This window comes from Tachyglossus aculeatus, chromosome 4 (genome assembly GCF_015852505.1).
Source record: "Tachyglossus aculeatus isolate mTacAcu1 chromosome 4, mTacAcu1.pri, whole genome shotgun sequence".
Classification (NCBI taxonomy): domain Eukaryota; kingdom Metazoa; phylum Chordata; class Mammalia; order Monotremata; family Tachyglossidae; genus Tachyglossus; species Tachyglossus aculeatus.
This window is the reverse complement of record NC_052069.1, coordinates 62556433-62576183: the sequence shown is the minus strand read 5'-3', so window position 1 is coordinate 62576183 and position 19751 is coordinate 62556433. Positions and strand designations below refer to the sequence as shown.

The following is a 19751-nucleotide window of genomic DNA, read 5'->3' as shown; positions in this document are numbered from 1 at the left end:
GCACTTAGTACAGTGCTCTGCATATAGTAAGTGCTCAATAAATACAATTGATGATGATGAGGAGGAGGTTAGCGGCAGAGGAGCGGAGGGTGTGGGCTGGGCTGGAGAAGGAGAGAAGGGAGGTGAGGTAGGAGGGGGCAAGGGGATGGACAGTCTTACAACCCACCTCCATATGAAACCCGAATCTGCAGAGTAACACGGTCCTCTTGGGGCAAAAACCCTGTCACGTAGACAGAAGCAGTGGCAGCAGTAGCCATGGCACGCCTGCTAACGACCAAAATGTTGCGGGAAGGCTGTGACGGTTGGTTTAGGGACAGTCCCGCTGAAGCCGGGAGAAGACTGAAATCGGTTCCTTTAACGGGGCTGGGTTACAACTCTTCACGATTTTCTCGTTGTCCTCTTTGTGCTGTTTATTCCCTGGTTTATGCTTTATCATTTATTTCCGTCTTAGTCTGTTGCCAGTTTCCCGTCTCCTCCAGACTTCCAGGCCGGGAGCCTGTGAGGACCAGGGACAGGACATCTTTGTACCTTTCTCCCACGCTCCGTGCAGGATATGGCACTGAATTTCCCCTTTCTCTATTCAATAATAACATTTTAAGCTACTAATAATTGGCGGGGATTTCAAGTGCTAACTGCACAAGTGACCCAGTCAGAGGAATGAGTTAGACCTGCCGATGCTCATCTTTTCCAGACTGCAAAATATATCTAATAGATGTGTTCATTTAATCGTGTTATAACAGTAACATAGCCACCCTTTCATTTAACAGCACAACGGAAATTTTATTCAAAATAGCATAATGATCACTTTTGTGAATTACTCTTGTCATGTTTCCTGATAATGTCCATTAGATTATCCCCAGTTACAAATGTGTTCTGAGTCTGTTTAATTCTCTGCTGTTCTTTTCTCTTCTGGTCATGAAGGTAGGGGGAGTTCAGTAACTGGGGAGGAAGAATGGATCCTGTTGGTTTTACTCTCTTGACAACATCCCAGAAAAGCTTCTTTGTGTTGTTATTGATGAAAGTAATGGCAGTTCCATTGTGACCCAATCTCCCAGCTCTTCCAACCTGGAAATGAAATTAGGAATATCTTTTCAGAGAAATCACTTTATATTTTCATCAACGTACATTACTAATATTGAAGGTAAAAGTTGATTTCCCAGAGCAAACTGGTTTTAAAAAAAAAGTGACTCTTGATAGGACCACCATTAAAACACAAAGAAGGGATGGTTTGACCTTTGGTTAGATGGAGGGCTGGCTTTAATTGCTAGCACATTTAAAAATCTTTAATCTTAGTTCACGGGGCATTTCACTTCAATACGCTGGCATTTTACACTCAAGAGCACAAGGAATAAGGGTTCGGCAGGGTAACCCACTAAATTGGACTATGTTCACCAACAAAGTGATGCCTGTTCTGATTAAACTATGTGTTAATATATTTTAAAGACTTATTTCCCTAGATGTCTTCAATTTAGAACCACTTATCATTATTAGCTTATTTTTGAGTAGCTGAGACTTCAAAAACAAGGGGTCCACGAGAAAAAAAAACCATCGCTCTCTGAATTTTGTAGCAAAGTTGTTGCTTTAAATACCTATAGTACCTATATTGATGAAATGCCTAAGTGCTTAAGCAGCGTGGCTCAGTGGAAAGAGCATGGGCTTGGGAGTCAGAGGTCATGGGTTCGAATCCCGGCTCCCCCACTTGTCTGATGCGTGACCTTGGGCAAGTTCATTCATTCATTCAATCGTATTTCTTGAGCGCTTACTGTGTGCAGAGCACTGTACTAAGCGCTTGGGAAGTACAAGTTGGCAACATATAGAGACGGTCCCTACCCAACAGCGGGCTCACAGTCAAGTCACTTCACTGAGCCTCAGTTACCTCATCTGCAAAATGGGGATTAAGACTGTGAGCCCCACGGGGAACAACGTGATCACCTTGTATCCTCCCCAGTGCTTAGAACAGTGCTTTGCACAAGCACTTAAATGCCATTATTATTATGATTATGATTATGAATAAATATTATCACTACTACCAAAAAGAAAAAAGTTAAACATGCCTGATTTTCAGTTCGTTTCTGACCCTTAATTACAAAAATATATAGGTTGCCATACACACACACACGACAGAGCTGTAGATAGATTCAAACTATCAGCCTGAAACCATTTTTTGCCGGACACACCAATCTGGCTTACTGTCAGCGTATTAATACAGCTGAAGAGCACCAATACTCTAAAGAAATAACGAGTTAAGGGCCGTGTTTTTACTAGATTCTTCTTCACCTTCGACTTAGTTTCTTTAGGACTGGTTTCATTTTTTTCCCGAGCTTGGTCCTGTCTTTAGCCACAGGGCTAGCTAACTGCCTAATATCAGCTGCGGCATTTACGGCACGCCAGTCGCCAAAGGAACCTCAAAAGAGTGTCCGGTTCCTTTATCATCATCATCATCATCAATCGTATTTATTGAGCGCTTACTATGTGCAGAGCACTGTACTAAGCGCTTGGGAAGTACAAATTGGCAACATATAGAGACAGTCCCTACCCAACAGTGGGCTCACAGTCTAAAAGGGGGAGACGGAGGACAAAACCAAACATACTAACAAAATAAAATAAATAGAATAGATATGTACAAATAAATTAAATAAATAGAGTAAAAAAATATGTACAAACATATACACATATATACAGGATATGTATGATATGATGTTTATATGTTTATATATGTTTATATATATGTTTATATAAACATATATGTTTATATGTTTATATAGGAGGTATATGATGATGATCGCGGTGATGTAACGCGACTCTTCTGGTTCTTGCATTATTTATTTATTTTATTCTGTTAGTATGTTTGGTTTTGTTCTCTGTCACCCCCTTTTAGACTGTGAGCCCACTGTTGGGTAGGGACTGTCTCTATGTGTTGCCAATTTGTACTTCCCAAGCGCTTAGTACAGTGCTCTGCACACAGTAAGCGCTCAATAAATACGATTGATGATGATGATGATGATGATCAGTTAACTAGATGTGAGAAGACCAAGACTGAAAGCTACAGCCTGTAGATTCCTTGTGGGCAGGGAATGTGTCTACCGACTCTGCTATACTGTGTTCTCTCAAGCACTTAGTACAACGCTCTGCACACAGTGCTCCAAAAATACGACTGATTGATAAAAATTTGGAGGGAAAATGCATTGATTAGACAGCAAAAGGAAAATGGAGAAAGGTTAAAAGGTGAGAAAACAAGAACATAAAAACTTAAAAAGGATGCATAAGTGAAGACAATTCTCACAAACATCTAGGATGTCCAGTCATTCTACCTGGTGCACGTATTCGTCCATACTTGAGGGCATATCAAAATTAACGACCAGTTTCACGTTGACCAAGTCAAGTCCTCGTCCTAGAACTCCAGTGCTCACCACGACTTCATACTCTCCTTGAAACAAGCCCTGACAAAAAGAAAACACATGATGGAATCACGCCTTATATTAGTACCACGTGCCGAGTGGCCGCAATGTGAAAGTGCTGGGCAGGATGCAGAATCTGACACGATAGGCTGATTATTCTTTGCAATTGTTTTCTCTGAATTAAACAAACCTATCTGTATGCAAGATATTCCTTTCTGATAGTTTCATAATTAAACACATTTTTATAATCAAAAATATGTTTGTACTACTGGAGAACAAAAGGTATTGGTTATGGATATTTTGATTGGCCAGGTATTTCTTTAACATTACGATGATAATAATTATGATAATAATACTAATGATAACAATAAAAATTTCAGTAAAGGCTTTGAAGGAGTGTGGCCTAGTGGAAAGAGCGCCAACCTGGGATTCAGAGGACCCGGGCTTTACTTCTGGCTCTGCCACTTGTCTCCTGTATGACCTTAACCTTACACAAGCCATCTAACTTCTCTGTGCCTCAGTTACTAATCTGCAAAATCGGAACTCAATACCTGTTCTGCCTCCTACTTCGACTGTAAGCTCCACTGGGACCTGGTTATCTTCTATCTACTCCAGTGTTTAGTACAGTGCTTGACACTTAGTAAGTGCTTAACAAACGCCATTATTATTACTATTATCATAATCCTGGGTCTGCCACTTTGGTGACCTTGGGCAAGTCAGTTAACTTCTTTGTATTCAGTTTCCTCATCTGCAAAATGTTCATTAAATACCTGTTCTCTCTCCTCTTTAGACTATGAACCCCACTTGGGACAGAGACTGTGTCTGATAAGGTTATCTTGAATCTACCTGAGTGCTTAGTATAGTGCGAGACACAGTAAGCACTCAAATAGTCCAATTATTACTACTTAGCAAATTATTCAGTGAAATTTCAATTTAAGTTCAGGCATCAGGGTGAGAACTATATTTTTTCAACTGCAAAGAACTATTTCCATCTCTCAGCTATATATATGTATATTTATATGATATATAAAGATCTATATATTTCTTCACAGTTAAAAAGGTTTTTCAACTACATTTCTCTCTATACCTAGGAATATATACATATAGAGAGAGATATACATATAGATAAATCTAGCTTCTTTGGTAACTAAGATAAATTGCCAGTATGCGGAGAATAAAAACAATACTGAAGATTAGACAGTTATGGCATTTCCTTTCTACTGTGAAATGCACTTGTAGGATCTTGTAAGCCCGAGAACCTCCTCTATGTATTGTGTGTTATTTATATCAAGTATTTTTAATGGGATTTGTTAAGCACTTAGCATGTGCCAGGCACCATACTAAGTGCTAAAGTAGATAGATGATAATTGGGTGGGTCATAGTCCATGTCCCACAGGGGACTCACAGTCTTAATCGCCATTGTCAGATGAGATAACTGAGGCACCTAAAAGTTAAGCGACTTGCCCAAGGTCACTCAATCGCATTTACTGAGCACTTACCGTGTGCACAGCACTGTACTAAGTGCTTGGAAGAGTATAACACAACAATCTAATGGACACACACCCCACCCACAACGAGCTTATGGCCTAGAGGCCTGGCGGCCGGGCCTAGACCCCCTCACTCACACAACGGACACGTGGGATTAGAACCCGGGTCCTCTGATTCCCAGGCCCACGGTCTTTCCATTAGGCCATGCTGCTTACTCTCACCTATCCAGCTGGCAAGAGGATATACCTTTCCCCCTCTAAACTACTGGTAATTGGGCAATGCTCACCTGAGAGGAACGAGCTGGTAAAAGTACATTATTCATTCATTCATTCATTTATTAAGCGCTGACTGTGTGCAGAGCACTGTACTAAGCATTTGGGAAGTACAAGTTGGCAACATATAGAGACGGTCCCTACCCAACAACGGGCTCACAGTCTAGAAGGCGGAGACAGACAACAAAACAAAACATGTGGACAGGTGTCAAGTCATCAGAATAATAGAAATAAAGCTAGATGCACATCATTAAGAAAATAGAATAGTAAATATGGACAAGTAAAATAGAGTAATAAATCTGTACAAACATATATACAGGTGCTGTGGGGAGGGGGAGGAGGTAGGGCCGAGGGGATGGGGAGGAAGGGAGGAAAAAGGGGGCTCAGTCTGGGAGGGGGCTCCAGACTAATGTGCAAGACTGCAAGAGATTCGTTCTCAAAAACACCCGGATGCAGTCTCACCATCGGCACTGTCATCTTCAAAACGAAACAACTCTGATGCACCTGAATATCACCTCTAGACATAAATACAGGAATCTATACACTTCATAGCCTAATGTTTTTTCTCCTTCGTGAATGGGATGCTGACATACTAGTTGCAAAGGCACTTTGACATTCAGCAGGACTGCAACTTACCCCCAATTGAACCCATGCAGGAAGGGCCTGGGGCGGTCGAATCTGCCCGACTGGCATTTTGAAAAACATTTAAACATCTGAAAACTGCAAGCATCCTTGATAACATTTTGTATCTCCCACTGGGAGTAAATTTCACATTCAACTGCTAATTCTAGGAGGGTCAGGTGAAACGCTTTATATAATGTACAGAGGAACGACACACCCTTCATGAATCCAAACCATCTGGGGCTATAAACGAAGCAGCGTGACTTTCTGAAGCTGCTTCTGAATACGATGAACGTGTAGAGTAGCTTGAAAAAATATATATGTTTATGTTTATAAATCCAGATAGACCTAAAGCATACATTCTGGCAGGAATATGCTGAGATGATTTCCTCTTGTCAGTGAAAAATACAGTTCCTGGCCATTTTTCTTTTCCCTGAAGTACTAGCTGTCTAATGAAGGACGAATGGGTGACCTCTCTCTTGCTCTTGGCATCTAGGTCTTCACTCCCTGACGTCGGACAGAGTCCCCCTTGATTGTTAGATTGCCTCTATATGTTGCCAATTTGTACTTCCCAAGCGCTTAGTACAGTGCTCTGCACACAGTAAGCGCTCAATAAATACGATTGATGATGATGATGATGATGATGTTTTGCTTTGAAGACTTATCCTCTTCAAAAAGATTTACACTCTGAAAACGAGACTTGTATCTGGAGTTTAAAATTCAGAGGAGCACTGGGATCAACAATTACTCAATTGTTCTTCATTTCTCCCTAAGTCTTGGAGAAATATACATATATATATATATATATATATATATATATATGTTTGTACGTATTTATTACTCTATTTATTTTACTTGTACATATCTATTCTATTTATTTTATTTTGTTAACATGTTTTGTTTTGTCCTCTGTCTCCCCCTTCTAGACTGTGAGCCCACTGTTGGGTAGGGACTGTCTCTATGTGTTGCCAATTTGTACTTCCCAAGCGCTTAGTACAGTGCTCTGCACATAGTAAGCGCTCAATAAATACGATTGATTGATTGATTGGAGCTCATGATGTGGTCTTACAAGAAAACCCATTAAAGTCTGTTGAAAATGAGACACACTATATTTAGGAAAAAGGGTTTAATATGTGAATATACTAACCTGCAGTATACTTGTTCTTTCCACTTGGGACTTATCTGAATGTATGGATCTGCTTTGCAATCCCGTGATTTTACTCACTGCATCACTCAGAAGATCTGCGCCTAATTTGCAGTCCACAAAAACCAACACTGGAGGCTTGAAGAGCTTTTTATCCTGAAAATGAAAACAGCCGGTTAGAACGGTGGTTTAAAATTATTCACTTTTTTATGATATTTGTTAAGCACTTACTCTGTGTCAAGGTCTGCTCTGGAGAAGACAGATATAAAAGAGTCAGGTCAAACACAGTCCCTGTCCCGTATGGGGCTCACAGTCTAAGTACAGGTATTGAATCCCCATTTTACAGTTGAGGACACTGAGGCACAGAGAAGTTAAGTGACTTGCAAGGTCACAGAGCAAGTAAGTGGCAGAACTGGAATTAGAACCCAGGTCCTCTGACTCCTGGGCCCATGTTTTTTTCCACTAGGCCACACTACTTCTCGTAGTCATTTCATTACCCATTGGTAGGCAATGCTTTAATGTACTAAGCGCTTAACAAATACCATCATTATTATTACTATCCATTCATTCAATCGTATTTATTGAGTATTCACTGTGTGCAGAGCACTGTACTAAGCGCTGGGGAAGCACAAGTTGGCAACAGATAGAGATGGTCCCTACCCAACAACGGGCTCACAGTCTAGAAGGGGGAGACAGACAACAAAACATAACATGTAGACAGGTGTCAAAATCGTCAGAACAAATAGAATTAAAGCTATATGCACATCATTAACAAAATAAATAGAATAGTAAATATGTAAAAGTAAAATAAATGGAGTAATAAATCTGTACAAATATATATACAAGTGCTGTGGGGAGGGGAAGGAGGTAGGATGGGGGGATGGGGAGGAGGAGAGGACAGCTGGGTAAAGTTGTTTCTTGAATGCTGCAGTTTCATTTAATACTTGTAAAAAGAAAATGATTTCTTTTCAAACAGACATTTCTCTTGCAAGAGAAGTCCTTGAATGGCTGCCCCAGATACAAAGGTAATGTCTGTTCTGAAAAATAACAAAGGAAATCTTTTGAGATGCCCTATATAAACTATATTCTCTACTCACATTTAAGATCTCAAATAATTTTTTCTTCTTGGATGGTTCTTCTACCCACAGAATAATCTGGCGGACATTGGAGCACGGCTGGTTTTTTTCTCCAACGGTTATTCCTATAGGATCGTGCAGAAGCTGATTTGCCAACTGTTCTATGCCAACTGGAATTGTGGCCGAAACCAATATCGCCTGCCGATCAGTCGGGGTTTTTTCCAAAATATCAAGAACTTGTTGTTGAAAACCCATCTTTAGCATGGTATCGGCCTAAATCGAAGTAACAATTAAGAATTTTACATTCTTCACATGGTTTTGAGTCACAATACTATAAATTTCTCAAGTGTGATTCTGAAATCTACAAAATATGAAAGATCTTTCATTTCACTACTCTCAACTAATCCAGCCCTGGGCCCTTGACCACATTACTTAATCACTAGATGCCTTCGTACCTTACCTGTCGAGGCGGAAAACAATACTTGCCCTTAACACTGTTGTGAAGAGAAAAATGAGATAAACGGGTAATAAAAGCTATCTTACAAATACAAAATATTAATATTAATAACAATGAAGTTACACTCATGATAATAACTAATGTTCTGTTCTCTTACTCTAAAAATCCTGGAGGCAGGAGTGAATAAGACCCAAAAAAAAGAGCAACTGATGAGCATATCAAAGTACTATGAAAAGTACTATTTGATCTACCTTTAAATTTTGGATAATGGGAGAATCATTTAATCACGAGATGAATCAATCAATCAATCGCATTTATTGAGCGCTTACTGTGTGCAGAGCACTGTACTAAGCGCTTGGGAAGTACAAGTTGGCAACATATAGAGACAGTCCCTACCCAACAGTGGGCTCACAGTCTAAAAGGGGGTGACAGAGAACAAAACCAAACATACTAACAAAATAAAATAAATAGAAGGAGAACTAAATGAAGGAGAACTCACACACTTTGTCCTTAATAGACTGGGGCGTTATGACATTCTATGGTCATCTCTGAAAATTTAGTTGCAATGGGCATCAAAAGAAAAACCTTTAACAGACTCTTGGAATAATTCTCAGGTCATTACATTTCCTAAAAAAGACAAGTCCTAAATTTTCATCTTTTAAAACGCCTAAACTGACAACTATATAACTCTCAGCAAAGGCTTACCTCATCGACTACTACGATCTTTATACCCTGGAGGTCAACGGCATTTTGTTTGATAATTTCCAAGAGTCTTCCAGGGGTGGCTAGGATAACCTTAGAGAGAACAAAAGCAAATCAATAGAGCATACTCCTAGAATGAAAAAGTCTGGTTCTGACAGACTTTGAATAACTGATTAATTAAATCACTAATTTACCGAATACTTCAGTCACATCCCAAGGAAGGTATACATAAATGACAACTCAACCCTTTGGAGATGGTTCCAAGACTTTGAAAGGGCAAAACTGCCTCCAAAATGTTCCCCAGCTCCCCTCTAACTTGTCCAGTGTCTTAGTAGTGATCCATTTGACTGCAGTGACCAACACTTTCCCCAGCAACTCTTACCTTAACCCTTTTTTTCAAGCGATAGAGCTGTGGAGGCAGTGGCAATCCCCCTACGAGAAGCACTGTTCTCATGTTAGGCAAGCCGCTCATTAGCTCTTTGGCTTGTTTTTCTATCTGAATGGCTAATTCCCTTGTGGGGGTCAGAATAAGCGCAGATGGAGTCTTGTTCTAAAGGGAACAGAGAAAAAAAGTTTCTGAAGTATAAGCTGTGCCTTTGAGATCTTCAAATTCATCTCTCTCACGCTTCCAGACACTGCAATTAGGGGTCTCATCCACACAGCGCCCTGATCTCGTCTGTCTCGCTTTCCACCCCTTTTTGCGCCTATTAATCAATCAATCAATCGTATTTATTGAGCGCTCGCTGGAACTCCCTGCCACTTCATCTCCGAGAGACCGCCGCTCTCCCTAACTTCAAATGCTTACTAAAATTTTACCTCTTCCAGGAAGCCTTCTCTGGCCAAACTTCCATCACTTCACCCTACTCTCCCTCCCTCCTGCATCATCTTTCCATCTAAACACTCTGATGCTCACTCCAACCCTGGCCCCCAGCATTCAAGGACGCATCCTTATATTCTGTTGCTTCCCCTACCTGTAATTTATCGTCTGGCTCCTCACTGAAAGACTGTAAGCTCCTTCAGGGCAAGGATGGCGTCTACTTACTCTACTGTAGTCTCCCAAGCGTTTGGTACAGTGCTCCGCACACAGTAAGTGCTTGAAAAATATCACTCATTCATTCTGCTTTAATAAGCATCATTTAATCAGCATAAAAAGGTGGTAGGAACTACTGAAACTACCACCTGTGGAAGCTTTCAGAATTTACAAGGTAGAATTTAACCAATTCCAAATCGAAATGCATTTCTTCTACCCCACATGTCGCCATTAATGCTTCTTCAAGACAAAACCTAATTTAAGGGAAAAGGATCCTTGCACTGACGGAGACTATAAGAGAGAAAAAATATCTGGCAGGGAAAGTGATTTTTAGCTTCACCCTATACACACAAAGAAAAATAAATAATAAACAGATCTTTTCTTCAAAATAATCAACTGCAGAAATAATTCAGATTTTTTTCACATTATCACGGAAAACACATTTTATGTAAACTGCCAACTTAGAAGGGTCACAAAAAATTCTAAGACAAATTTCCTGTTTCAGTGGGATGACTCGTAAATGGTTTTCAAGCATCTACTGTGAGCATGTTCTTCACATCTTCCTGCAGAGCTGACCTTTCAATTACCTCTTCCAGCGCTCGAATAATAACAGGAAGGAGAAAAGCCACAGTTTTTCCTGATCCCGTGTCGGCACTGGCCACGATATCCCGTCCCAGAAGGCCGACGGGAATCATCTGCATCTGAATCGGAGTGGGCACCTCGTAGCCCGATTTCTTCAAGTTGCAGTTTAACGTCTCAGGAAAGCCGCAGTGTTCAAATTCTATAATAGGCCTGGACACTCCTTGGCCCTGGACTGAAATTCCCAGCTGGAGCCTGAGATTTTCAATTTGGTCTTCTTGTAGGTTTAAAATAAAGAGGTGCTCTTCGTAGACGTAGCGGGCATCGTGGGGAGGTTGAGGCTCAGAACTGACAGGTTTCAGTCCCTCTTCTTTGTCTCTAACTTGCAAAAGGTGTTTGGCTTTACACTCCAAGCTACAAACATCCTCATCTGTCTTATCACAGATATATTCCCCATAGCGGCCACAGACGACACAGACCGGCTCCCCGGGCTCGGCCCGACGCTGGGTTTTGGAAAAGGATTTGACCGGTTCTTCTGGAAGAGAGCCGTCCTTTCCAGTATTGGGTTTTGGGTCTTCCAAGGATACGCCACCCAACTGGCAATCTGGAGCTGGGAAACTGCATAATTCCATGCTCTGGCCTCCTGGTGTGTAGACACTGTTTTCTGAGCCTGAGGATTCTCGCACAACGGAGGTAACGGTTTGAGTATCTCCACCTTCTTCCAATGGTAATTCTTCCAACAGTGGCTTAATTTTCTTATCTGTACAACTTTTGGCATCATCAGCTTTCCTCTTGACTTTCAGAGATCTTGGAACAAACATTCTTCAATGAACTGTTAAGGAAAATTTAATATTAGAACTACAGAGATAAGATTCTCCTCCCGCCCCCCGCCACCTCAAGGACTTTGTTTGGTGTCAAGATACGGGCTCATTCTACTGACAGTCTCATTCTCAGTTGCCGGCACGGAAATCTCAAAAATGAACAAAAAATCCTGGATATTTTAAGGATCCTAAATCTCATAACCCTCCCTACTCTGGTAGATGACATAAATCTATCTGGGCTTGAGAATTTAGCATACAAACATGAATTATTCTCAGTCTTAAGGCAATGAACCCTATGTGAGTGTGGCTTAAAATGAACTACATGTGCCACCAATGGTCCTTTTCACCCTATATAATTTAACCATTATTTTGCTATTAAGTGATGGAACTTGTAAATTAGGGGAATCTTGGATGTTCCACATTCCCATATCTAGTACTTGAGGCAATTTTCCATCTGACTGTACAATGAGATGCTGATCTGCACACAGTAAGCGCTCAATAAATACGGCTGAATGAATCTAATTCTGAAATCATTTCAGAGGTAATCAAGCCATGAAGTAATCTCTTCTCCTGGTAAGTTTCCAGGCAGGCAGCAAGGTGTTTTAACTACCTATTTATTACTACTACTACTCTATTTATTTTACTTGTACATATTTATTCTATTTATTTTATTTTGTTAATGTTTTGTTTTGTTGTCTGTCTCCCCCTTCTAGACTGTTAGCCCGCTGTTGGGTAGGGACCGTCTCTAGATGTTGCCAACTTGTACTTCCCAAGCACTTAGTACAGTGCTCTGCACACAGTAGGCGCTCAATAAATACGACTGAATGAATGAATGAACTACCTTAAATTTAGAAGCAGTGTGGCCTAGTAGAAAGAACATGGGTTTGGCAGTAGAAGACCTAAATTTTAATCCCAGTTCCACTGCCTGCTGTGGGACCCTGGGCAAGTCACTTAACTGGGCTTCCTTTTCCTTATCTATATGGCTCTGCATTCATGCATTCATTCATTCAATCATATCTACTGAGCGCTTCCTATGTGCAGAGCACTGTACTAAGCGCTTGGGAAGTACAAGTTGTTAACATCTACAGATGGGCCCTACCCAACATTCATTCATTCATTCATTCAATCATATTTATTGAGCGCTTACTGTGTGCAGAGCACTGGACTAAGCGCTTGTGAAGTACAAGTTGGCAACATATAGAGGCGGTCCCTACCCAACAGTGGACTCACAGTCTAGAAGGGGGAGACAGACAACAAAACAAAACATATAAACCAAGTAAAATAAATAGAATAAATATGTACAAGTAAAATAGAGTAATAAATATGTACAAACATATATACAAGTGCTGTGGGGAGGGGATGGAGATAAGGCGGTGGGGATGGGGAGGGGGAGGACTCTGAACATAGTAAGTGCTCAGTAAATACCACTGAATATCTGATAGGGATGCAACACTCGTTCTCCTTCCTACTTTGGACCTCTAGATAATAAACACGTTATGGGAAAGGAACCTGTCTGCTAATTCGGTCGTATCGTGTTCTGCCTAGTGCTTACTACAACGCTCTGCAAATAGTAAGCGTTCAAATACCATTGATTGATGAGGAATGGGAGCTCCATGTGGTGCAGGGGCTGTGTCCAGCCTTCTTATCTCGTATCTACCCCGGTGCTTAGTACAGTAGCAGTCTTTTAGACTGTGAGCCCACCGTTGGGTAGGGACTGTCTCTACATGTTGCCAACTTGTACTTTCCAAGCGCTTAGTACAGTGCTCTGCACGCAGTAAGCGCTCAATAAACACAATTGATTGATTGATTGATTTAACAAATGCCTCAGTTTTCTCATTCGTAATGTGGAGATGAAAAACCTGTTCTCCTGCTCCATCAAAACTGTGAATCCCATGGGGGACAGGGTTGTTTCTGATCTACCCCTGAGCTTAACAGATACTATTATTTATCATTATTATTATTATTATTATTGTTATTATTATTATTATTATTATAGTCCCCAAAACAGTACAGCCCCTTCTAGAGCTGAAAAGCTCCAGAGGCAGAATGAGGCGGGCCTGGGCACAGTTCTAGTAGTGTTTCCCAAGAGCTCAGTACAGTGCTCTACACATAATAGGTGCTCAATAAATGCCACTGATCGATTGACTGATTGAGCAGGGGGGCAGAAACAAGCCGAGCTGTGGGCACTTAGGGCTCTGATGGGCAGAGGAGGGGTCAGTCCTTCAACCGCATTTGTTAATAATAATAATGATGATATTTGTTAAGTGCTTACTAAGTGCGAGGCACTGTACTAAGCGCTGGGGTAGAACCAAGCAAATCAGGTTTGACACGGTCCCTGTCCAACGTGAAGCTCACAGTCTTAATCTTGGGAAAGTCACTTAAGTTCTCTGTGTCTCAGTTACCTCATCTGAGGTAAAATGTTGCCAACTTGTACTTCCCAAGCGCTTAGTACAGTGCTCTGCACACAGTAAGCGCTCAATAAATAGGATTGATGATGATGATGATAAAATGGGGACTAAAAATGTGAGCTCCATGTGGGACAACCTGATTACCTTGTATCCCCCCCCCCCCACCCAGTGCTTAGAACAGTGCTTGGCACATAGTAAGCGCTTACCAAATTCCATTATTATTACTAATCCCCACTTTCCAGATGAGGGAACTGAGGCCCAGATAGGCAAAATGCTCGCCCAGGGTCAAACAGCAGATAAGTGGTAGAGACAGGATTAGAACCCATGACCTTCTGACAACCAGGCCCGTGCCCTAACCACTAGGCCATGCTGCTAGGCGGCGGAAAGAGCAAGGGTTTAGGAGTCAGAGGTGGTGGGTTCTAATCCCGACTCCGCCACTTTCACTCAATCGTACTTATTGAGCGCTTACTGTGTGCGGAGCACTGTACTAAGCGCTTGGGAGGCACAAGTTGGCAACATATAGAGACGGTCCCTACCCAACAACAGGCTCGCAGTCAACTGTGTGACTTGAGGCAAGCCACTTCACTTCTCTGTGCCTCAGTTCCCTCATCTGTAAAATGGGGATTAAGACTGTGAGCCCCACGTGGGACAACCTGATGACACTGTACCTACTCCAGTGCTTACAACAGTGCTTGGCACATAGTAAACGCTTAACAAATGCCATTATTATTATTATTATTATTATTAATCCCCATTTTCCAGATGAGGGAACTGAGACCCAGAGAAGCAAAATGCTCGCCCAGGGTCCCACAGCAGGCAAGCCGGGATTAGACCCCATGGCCTTCTGATTACCAAGCCTGTGCCCTAACCACTAGGCCATGCTGCTTCTGGCCTGGTGCTTACTGGGTGCAGAGCATTCATTCATTCATTCAATCGTATTTATTGAGCGCTTACTGTGTGCAGAGCACTGAACTAAGCGTTTGGGAAGTCCAAGTTGGCAACATCTAGAGACGGTCCCTACCCAACAGCGGGCTCACAGTCTAGAAGGGGGAGACAGACAACAAAACCAAACATATTAACAAAATAAAATAAATAGATGAAATATGTACAAGTAAAATAGAGTAATAAATATGTACAAACATATATATACATGTACATATAAATATATATATATATATACAGGCACTGTGGGGAGGGGAAGGAGGTAAGGTGGGGGGATGGGGAGGGGGACAAGGTGATCAGGCAGTCACTCATTCATTCAATCATATTTATCATCATCATCAATCGTATTTATTGAGCGCTTACTGTGTGCAGAGCACTGTACTAAGCGCTTGGGAAGTACAAGTTGGCAACATCTAGAGACGGTCCCTACCCAACAGCGGGCTTGCAGTCTAGAAGGGGGAGACAGAAAACAGAACAAAGCATATTAACAAAATAAAATAAATAGAATAAATAGGTACAAGTAAAATAGAGTAATAAATATGTACAGATATATACACAGGTGCTGTGGGGAGAGGAAGGAGGTAAGGCGGGGGGATGGGGAGGGGGACAAGGTGATCAAGTAGTCACTCATTCATTCAATCGTATTTATTGAGCGCTTACTGTGTGCAGAGCACTGTACTAAGTGCTTGGGAAGTCCAAGTTGGCAACACCTAGAGACGGTCCCTACCCAACAGCGGGCTCGCAGTCTAGAAGGGGGAGACAGACAACAAAATAAAACATATTAACAAAATAAAATAAATAGAATACGTATGTACAAGATAGAGTAATAAATATGTACAAACATATATACACACATTATATATATGTATATATATGTTTGTACATATTTATTAGTCTATTTTACTTGTGCATATTTATTCTATTCTGTAAATATATGCACTGTGGAGAGGGGAAGGAGGTAAGGTGCATGCCACTTGTTTTGTTTTGTTGTCTAAACATATTAACAAAATAAAATAAATAGAATAAATATGTACAAGTAAAATAGAGTAATAAATATGTACAAGCATATATACATACATATATATACATATAAATATATATGTATATACAGGTGCTGTGGAGAAGGGAAGGAGGTAAGGCGCCACATGTTTTGTTTTGTTGTCTAAACACATTAACAAAATAAAATAGAATAAATATGTACAAGTAAAATAGAGCAATAAATAGGCACAAACATATATACTATATATACATATATAAAAATATATATATATGAATTTGTATATATAACTGAATTTGTACTTCCCAAGCACATACAGATGCTGTGGAGAGGGGAAGGAGGTAAGGCGCCACATGTTTTGTTTAGCTGTCTAAACATATTAGCAAAATAAATTAAATAGAATAAATATGTACAAGTAAAATAGAGTAATAAATATGTACAAACATATGAGAGAGAGAGAGAGAGAGAGAGAGAGAGAGAGAGAGAGAAGCAGTGTGGCTCAGTGGAAAGAGCCCAGGCTTTGGAGTCAGAGGTCATGGGTTCAAATCCTGGCTCTGCCAATTGTCAGCTGTGTGACTTTGGGCAAGTCACTTAACTTCTCTGGGCCTCAGTTACCTCATCTGTAAAATGGGGATTAAGACTGAGCCCCCCGTGGGACAACCTGATCACCTTGTAACCTCCCCAGCGCTTAGAACAGTGCTTTGCACATAGTAAGCGCTTAATAAATGTCATCATTATTATATATATATATACAGGTGCTGTGGAGGAGGGAAGGAGGTAAGGCGCCACATGTTTTGTTTTGTTGTCTAAACATATTAACAAAATAAAATGAATAGAATAAATATGTACAAGTAAAATAGAGTAATAAATATGTACAAACAAATATACATATATATATATATATATACATATAAATATATATGTATATACAGGTGCTGTGGAGAGGGGAAAGAGGTAAGGCGCCACATGTTTTGTTGTCTAAACATATTAACAAAGTAAAATAAATAGAATAAATATGAACAAGTAAAATAGAGTAATAAATATGTACAAACATATACATATATGTACACATATAAATATATACGTATATACAGGTGCTGTGGAGGGGAAAAGAGGTAAGGCACCACATGTTTTGTTGTCTAAACGTATTAAAATAAATAGAATGAATATGTACAAGTAAAATAGAGTAATAAATATGTACAAACTTGTACACATACATGCACATATATAAATATATATGTATATACAGGTGCTGTGCAGAGGGGAAGGAGGGACGGTGCCACGTTTTGCTTTGTTGTCTAAACATATTAACAAAATGGAGTAAATATGTACAAGTAAAATAGAGTAATAAATATGTACAAACTTATATACACATATGCATACATATAAATATCTATGTATATACAGGTGCTGTGGAGAGGGGAAGGAGGTAAGGTGCCACATGTTTTGTTTTGTTCCCTGTCTCCCCCTTCTAGACGGTGAGTCCGCTGTTGGGTAGGGTCTTTATATGTTGCCAACTTGGACTTCCCTAAGCGCTTACTACAGTGCTCTGCACACAGTAGGCGCTCAATAAATACGCTTGAATGAATGAAAGGCGGGGGGGATGGGGAGAGGGAGGAGGTGACCAGGTAATCCCCCGGGGGGCTCCCAGTCTTCATCCCCATTTACGCGCTTAGTCCAGTGCTCTGCACACAGTAAGCGCTCAATAAATACGATTGAATGAATCCCCATTTTCCAGAGGAGGCCACTGAGGCCCAGAGAAGTGAAGTGACTTGCCCAAGGTCACCCCCCTTTTAGACTGTGAGCCCACTGTTGGGTAGGGGCCGTCTCTAGATGTTGCCAACTTGTACTTCCCAAGCGCTTGGTCCAGTGCTCCGCGCACAGTAAGCGCTCAATAAATACGATTGAATGAATCCCCATTTACCAGAGGAGGCAACTGAGGCCCAGAGAAGTGAAGTGACTTGCCCAAGGTCACCCCCCCTTTTAGACTGCGAGCCCACTGTTGGGTAGGGACCGTCTCTCTATGTTGCCAACTTGTACTTCCCAAGCGCTTAGTCCAGTGCTCTGCACAGTAAGCGCTCAATAAATACGATTGAATGAATCCCCATTTTCCAGAGGAGGCAACTGAGGCCCAGAGAAGTGAAGTGACTTGCCCAAGGTCACCCCCCTTTTAGACTGCGAGCCCACTGTTGGGTAGGGACTGTATCTACATGTTGCCAATTTGGACTTCCCAAGCGCTTAATACAGTGCTCTGCACAAAGTAAGCGCTCAATAAATACGACTGAATGAATCCCCATTTTCCAGATGAGGCTACTGAGGCCCAGAGAAGTGACTTGCCCAAGGTCACCCCCCTTTTAGACCGTGAGCCCACTGTTGGGTAGGGACTGTCTCTAGATGTTGCCGACTTGTACTTCCCAAGCGCTTAGTACAGTGCTCTGCACACAGTAAGCGCTCAATAAATACAATTGAATGAATGAATCCCCATTTTCCAGATGAGGCCACTGAGGCCCAGAGAAGTGAAGTGACTTGCCCAAGGTCACCCCCCTTTTAGACTGTGAGCCCACTGTCGGGTAGGGACTGTCTCTAGATGTTGCCAACTTGGACTTCCCAAGCGCTTAGTCCAGTGCTCTGCACACAGTAAGCGCTCAATAAATACGATTGAATGAATGAATCCCCATTTTCCAGATGAGGCCACTGAGGCCCAGAGAAGTGAAGTGACTTGCCCAAGGTCACCCCCCTTTTAGACTGTGAGCCCACTGTTGGGTAGAGGCCGTCTCTATATGTTGCCAACTTGGACTTCCCAAGCGCTTAGTACAGTGCTCTGCACACAGTAAGCGCTCAATAAATACGATTGATGACGACCCCGCTGACAAGGGGCAGGGCCGGGATTTGAACCCATGACCTCTGACTCCCAAGCCCGGGCTCTTTCCACTGAGCCACGCTGCCTTCTGAGTGTACTGAGCGCGTGGGAAAGCCCCATCGAAGAAGAAAGAAGGGCAATCGCTGCCCCCAGCGAGCTCACAGTCTAATGAGCGATGGGGTGGGGGGTCCGCCTCCCTCCGTCTCCCCGCGGCCCTCACACTCCCTCAGGGGCTCTGAGGGAACAGCGGACTACGACGACGGCGGCGCGGGCCCACGGACGGACTGCAGTGCGCATGCTCAGCCGCGCGGCGACGCGGAGGCCACGCCCACCTCTCTCCCAGCAGCCAATCCAGGCCCGCGGCGGGGCGGGGCGGGGCTAGCACCGCCCCACGCCCCGCCCCTCTGCGCATGCTCAGCCAGTCTGCGACGAGAGCTCACGCCCCTGCTCTCCCAGCAGCCAATCCAGGCCCGCGAAGGGGGCGGGGAGGGGCTAGCCCCGCCCAACGCCCCGCCCTTCCGTGCATGCTCTGCCGCGCTGCGAGGCGGAGGCCACGCCCACTGCTCGACCAACAGCCAATCCAAGCCCGCGGAGTAGGCGGGGAGGGGCCAGCACCGCCCCCCGCCCCGCCCCCTTGCGCATGCTCAGCCGCGCTGCGAGGCGGAGGCCATGCCCACTTCACGACCAAAAGCAGATCCAGGCTCGCGCTAGAGGGGAGGGGCTAGCACCGCCCCACGCCCCGCCCCTTTGCGCATGCTCAGCCGCGCTGCGGGGGCGGATGCCACGCCCACTGCTCGACCAAAAGCCAATCCAGGCCCGCGCTGGAGGGGAGGGGCTAGCACCGCCCCACTCCCCGCCCTTCTGCGCATGCTCAGCCGGGCTGCGAGGCGGAGGCCACGCCCACTGCTCGAACAAAAGCCAATCCAGGGCCGAACTGGAGGGTAGGGGCTAGCACC

At 42.8% G+C, this 19751-nt stretch overlaps 1 protein-coding gene across 2 annotated transcripts; it reads right to left on the bottom strand.

The window, feature by feature from the left end:
- Positions 1-726: 726 nt before the first annotated feature.
- DDX59 (DEAD-box helicase 59) lies at positions 727-19031 on the bottom strand. 2 transcript variants are annotated; one of them, XM_038745110.1, is made up of 8 exons: positions 18958-19031; positions 10776-11599; positions 9541-9708; positions 9162-9251; positions 8021-8272; positions 6927-7079; positions 3312-3440; positions 727-1065 (listed from the first exon to the last, which is right to left on the bottom strand). In XM_038745110.1, the coding sequence occupies exons 2-8, from the start codon at positions 11586-11588 to the stop codon at positions 802-804; spliced, it is 1869 nt and encodes a 622-aa protein (XP_038601038.1). In that variant the 5' UTR covers positions 11589-11599; positions 18958-19031; the 3' UTR covers positions 727-801. The 2 variants fall into 2 exon arrangements, with proteins under 2 accessions (XP_038601038.1, XP_038601039.1); XM_038745111.1 differs by lacking the exon at positions 18958-19031 and adding an exon at positions 15599-15617.
- Between the last annotated feature and the right edge of the window lie 720 nt (positions 19032-19751).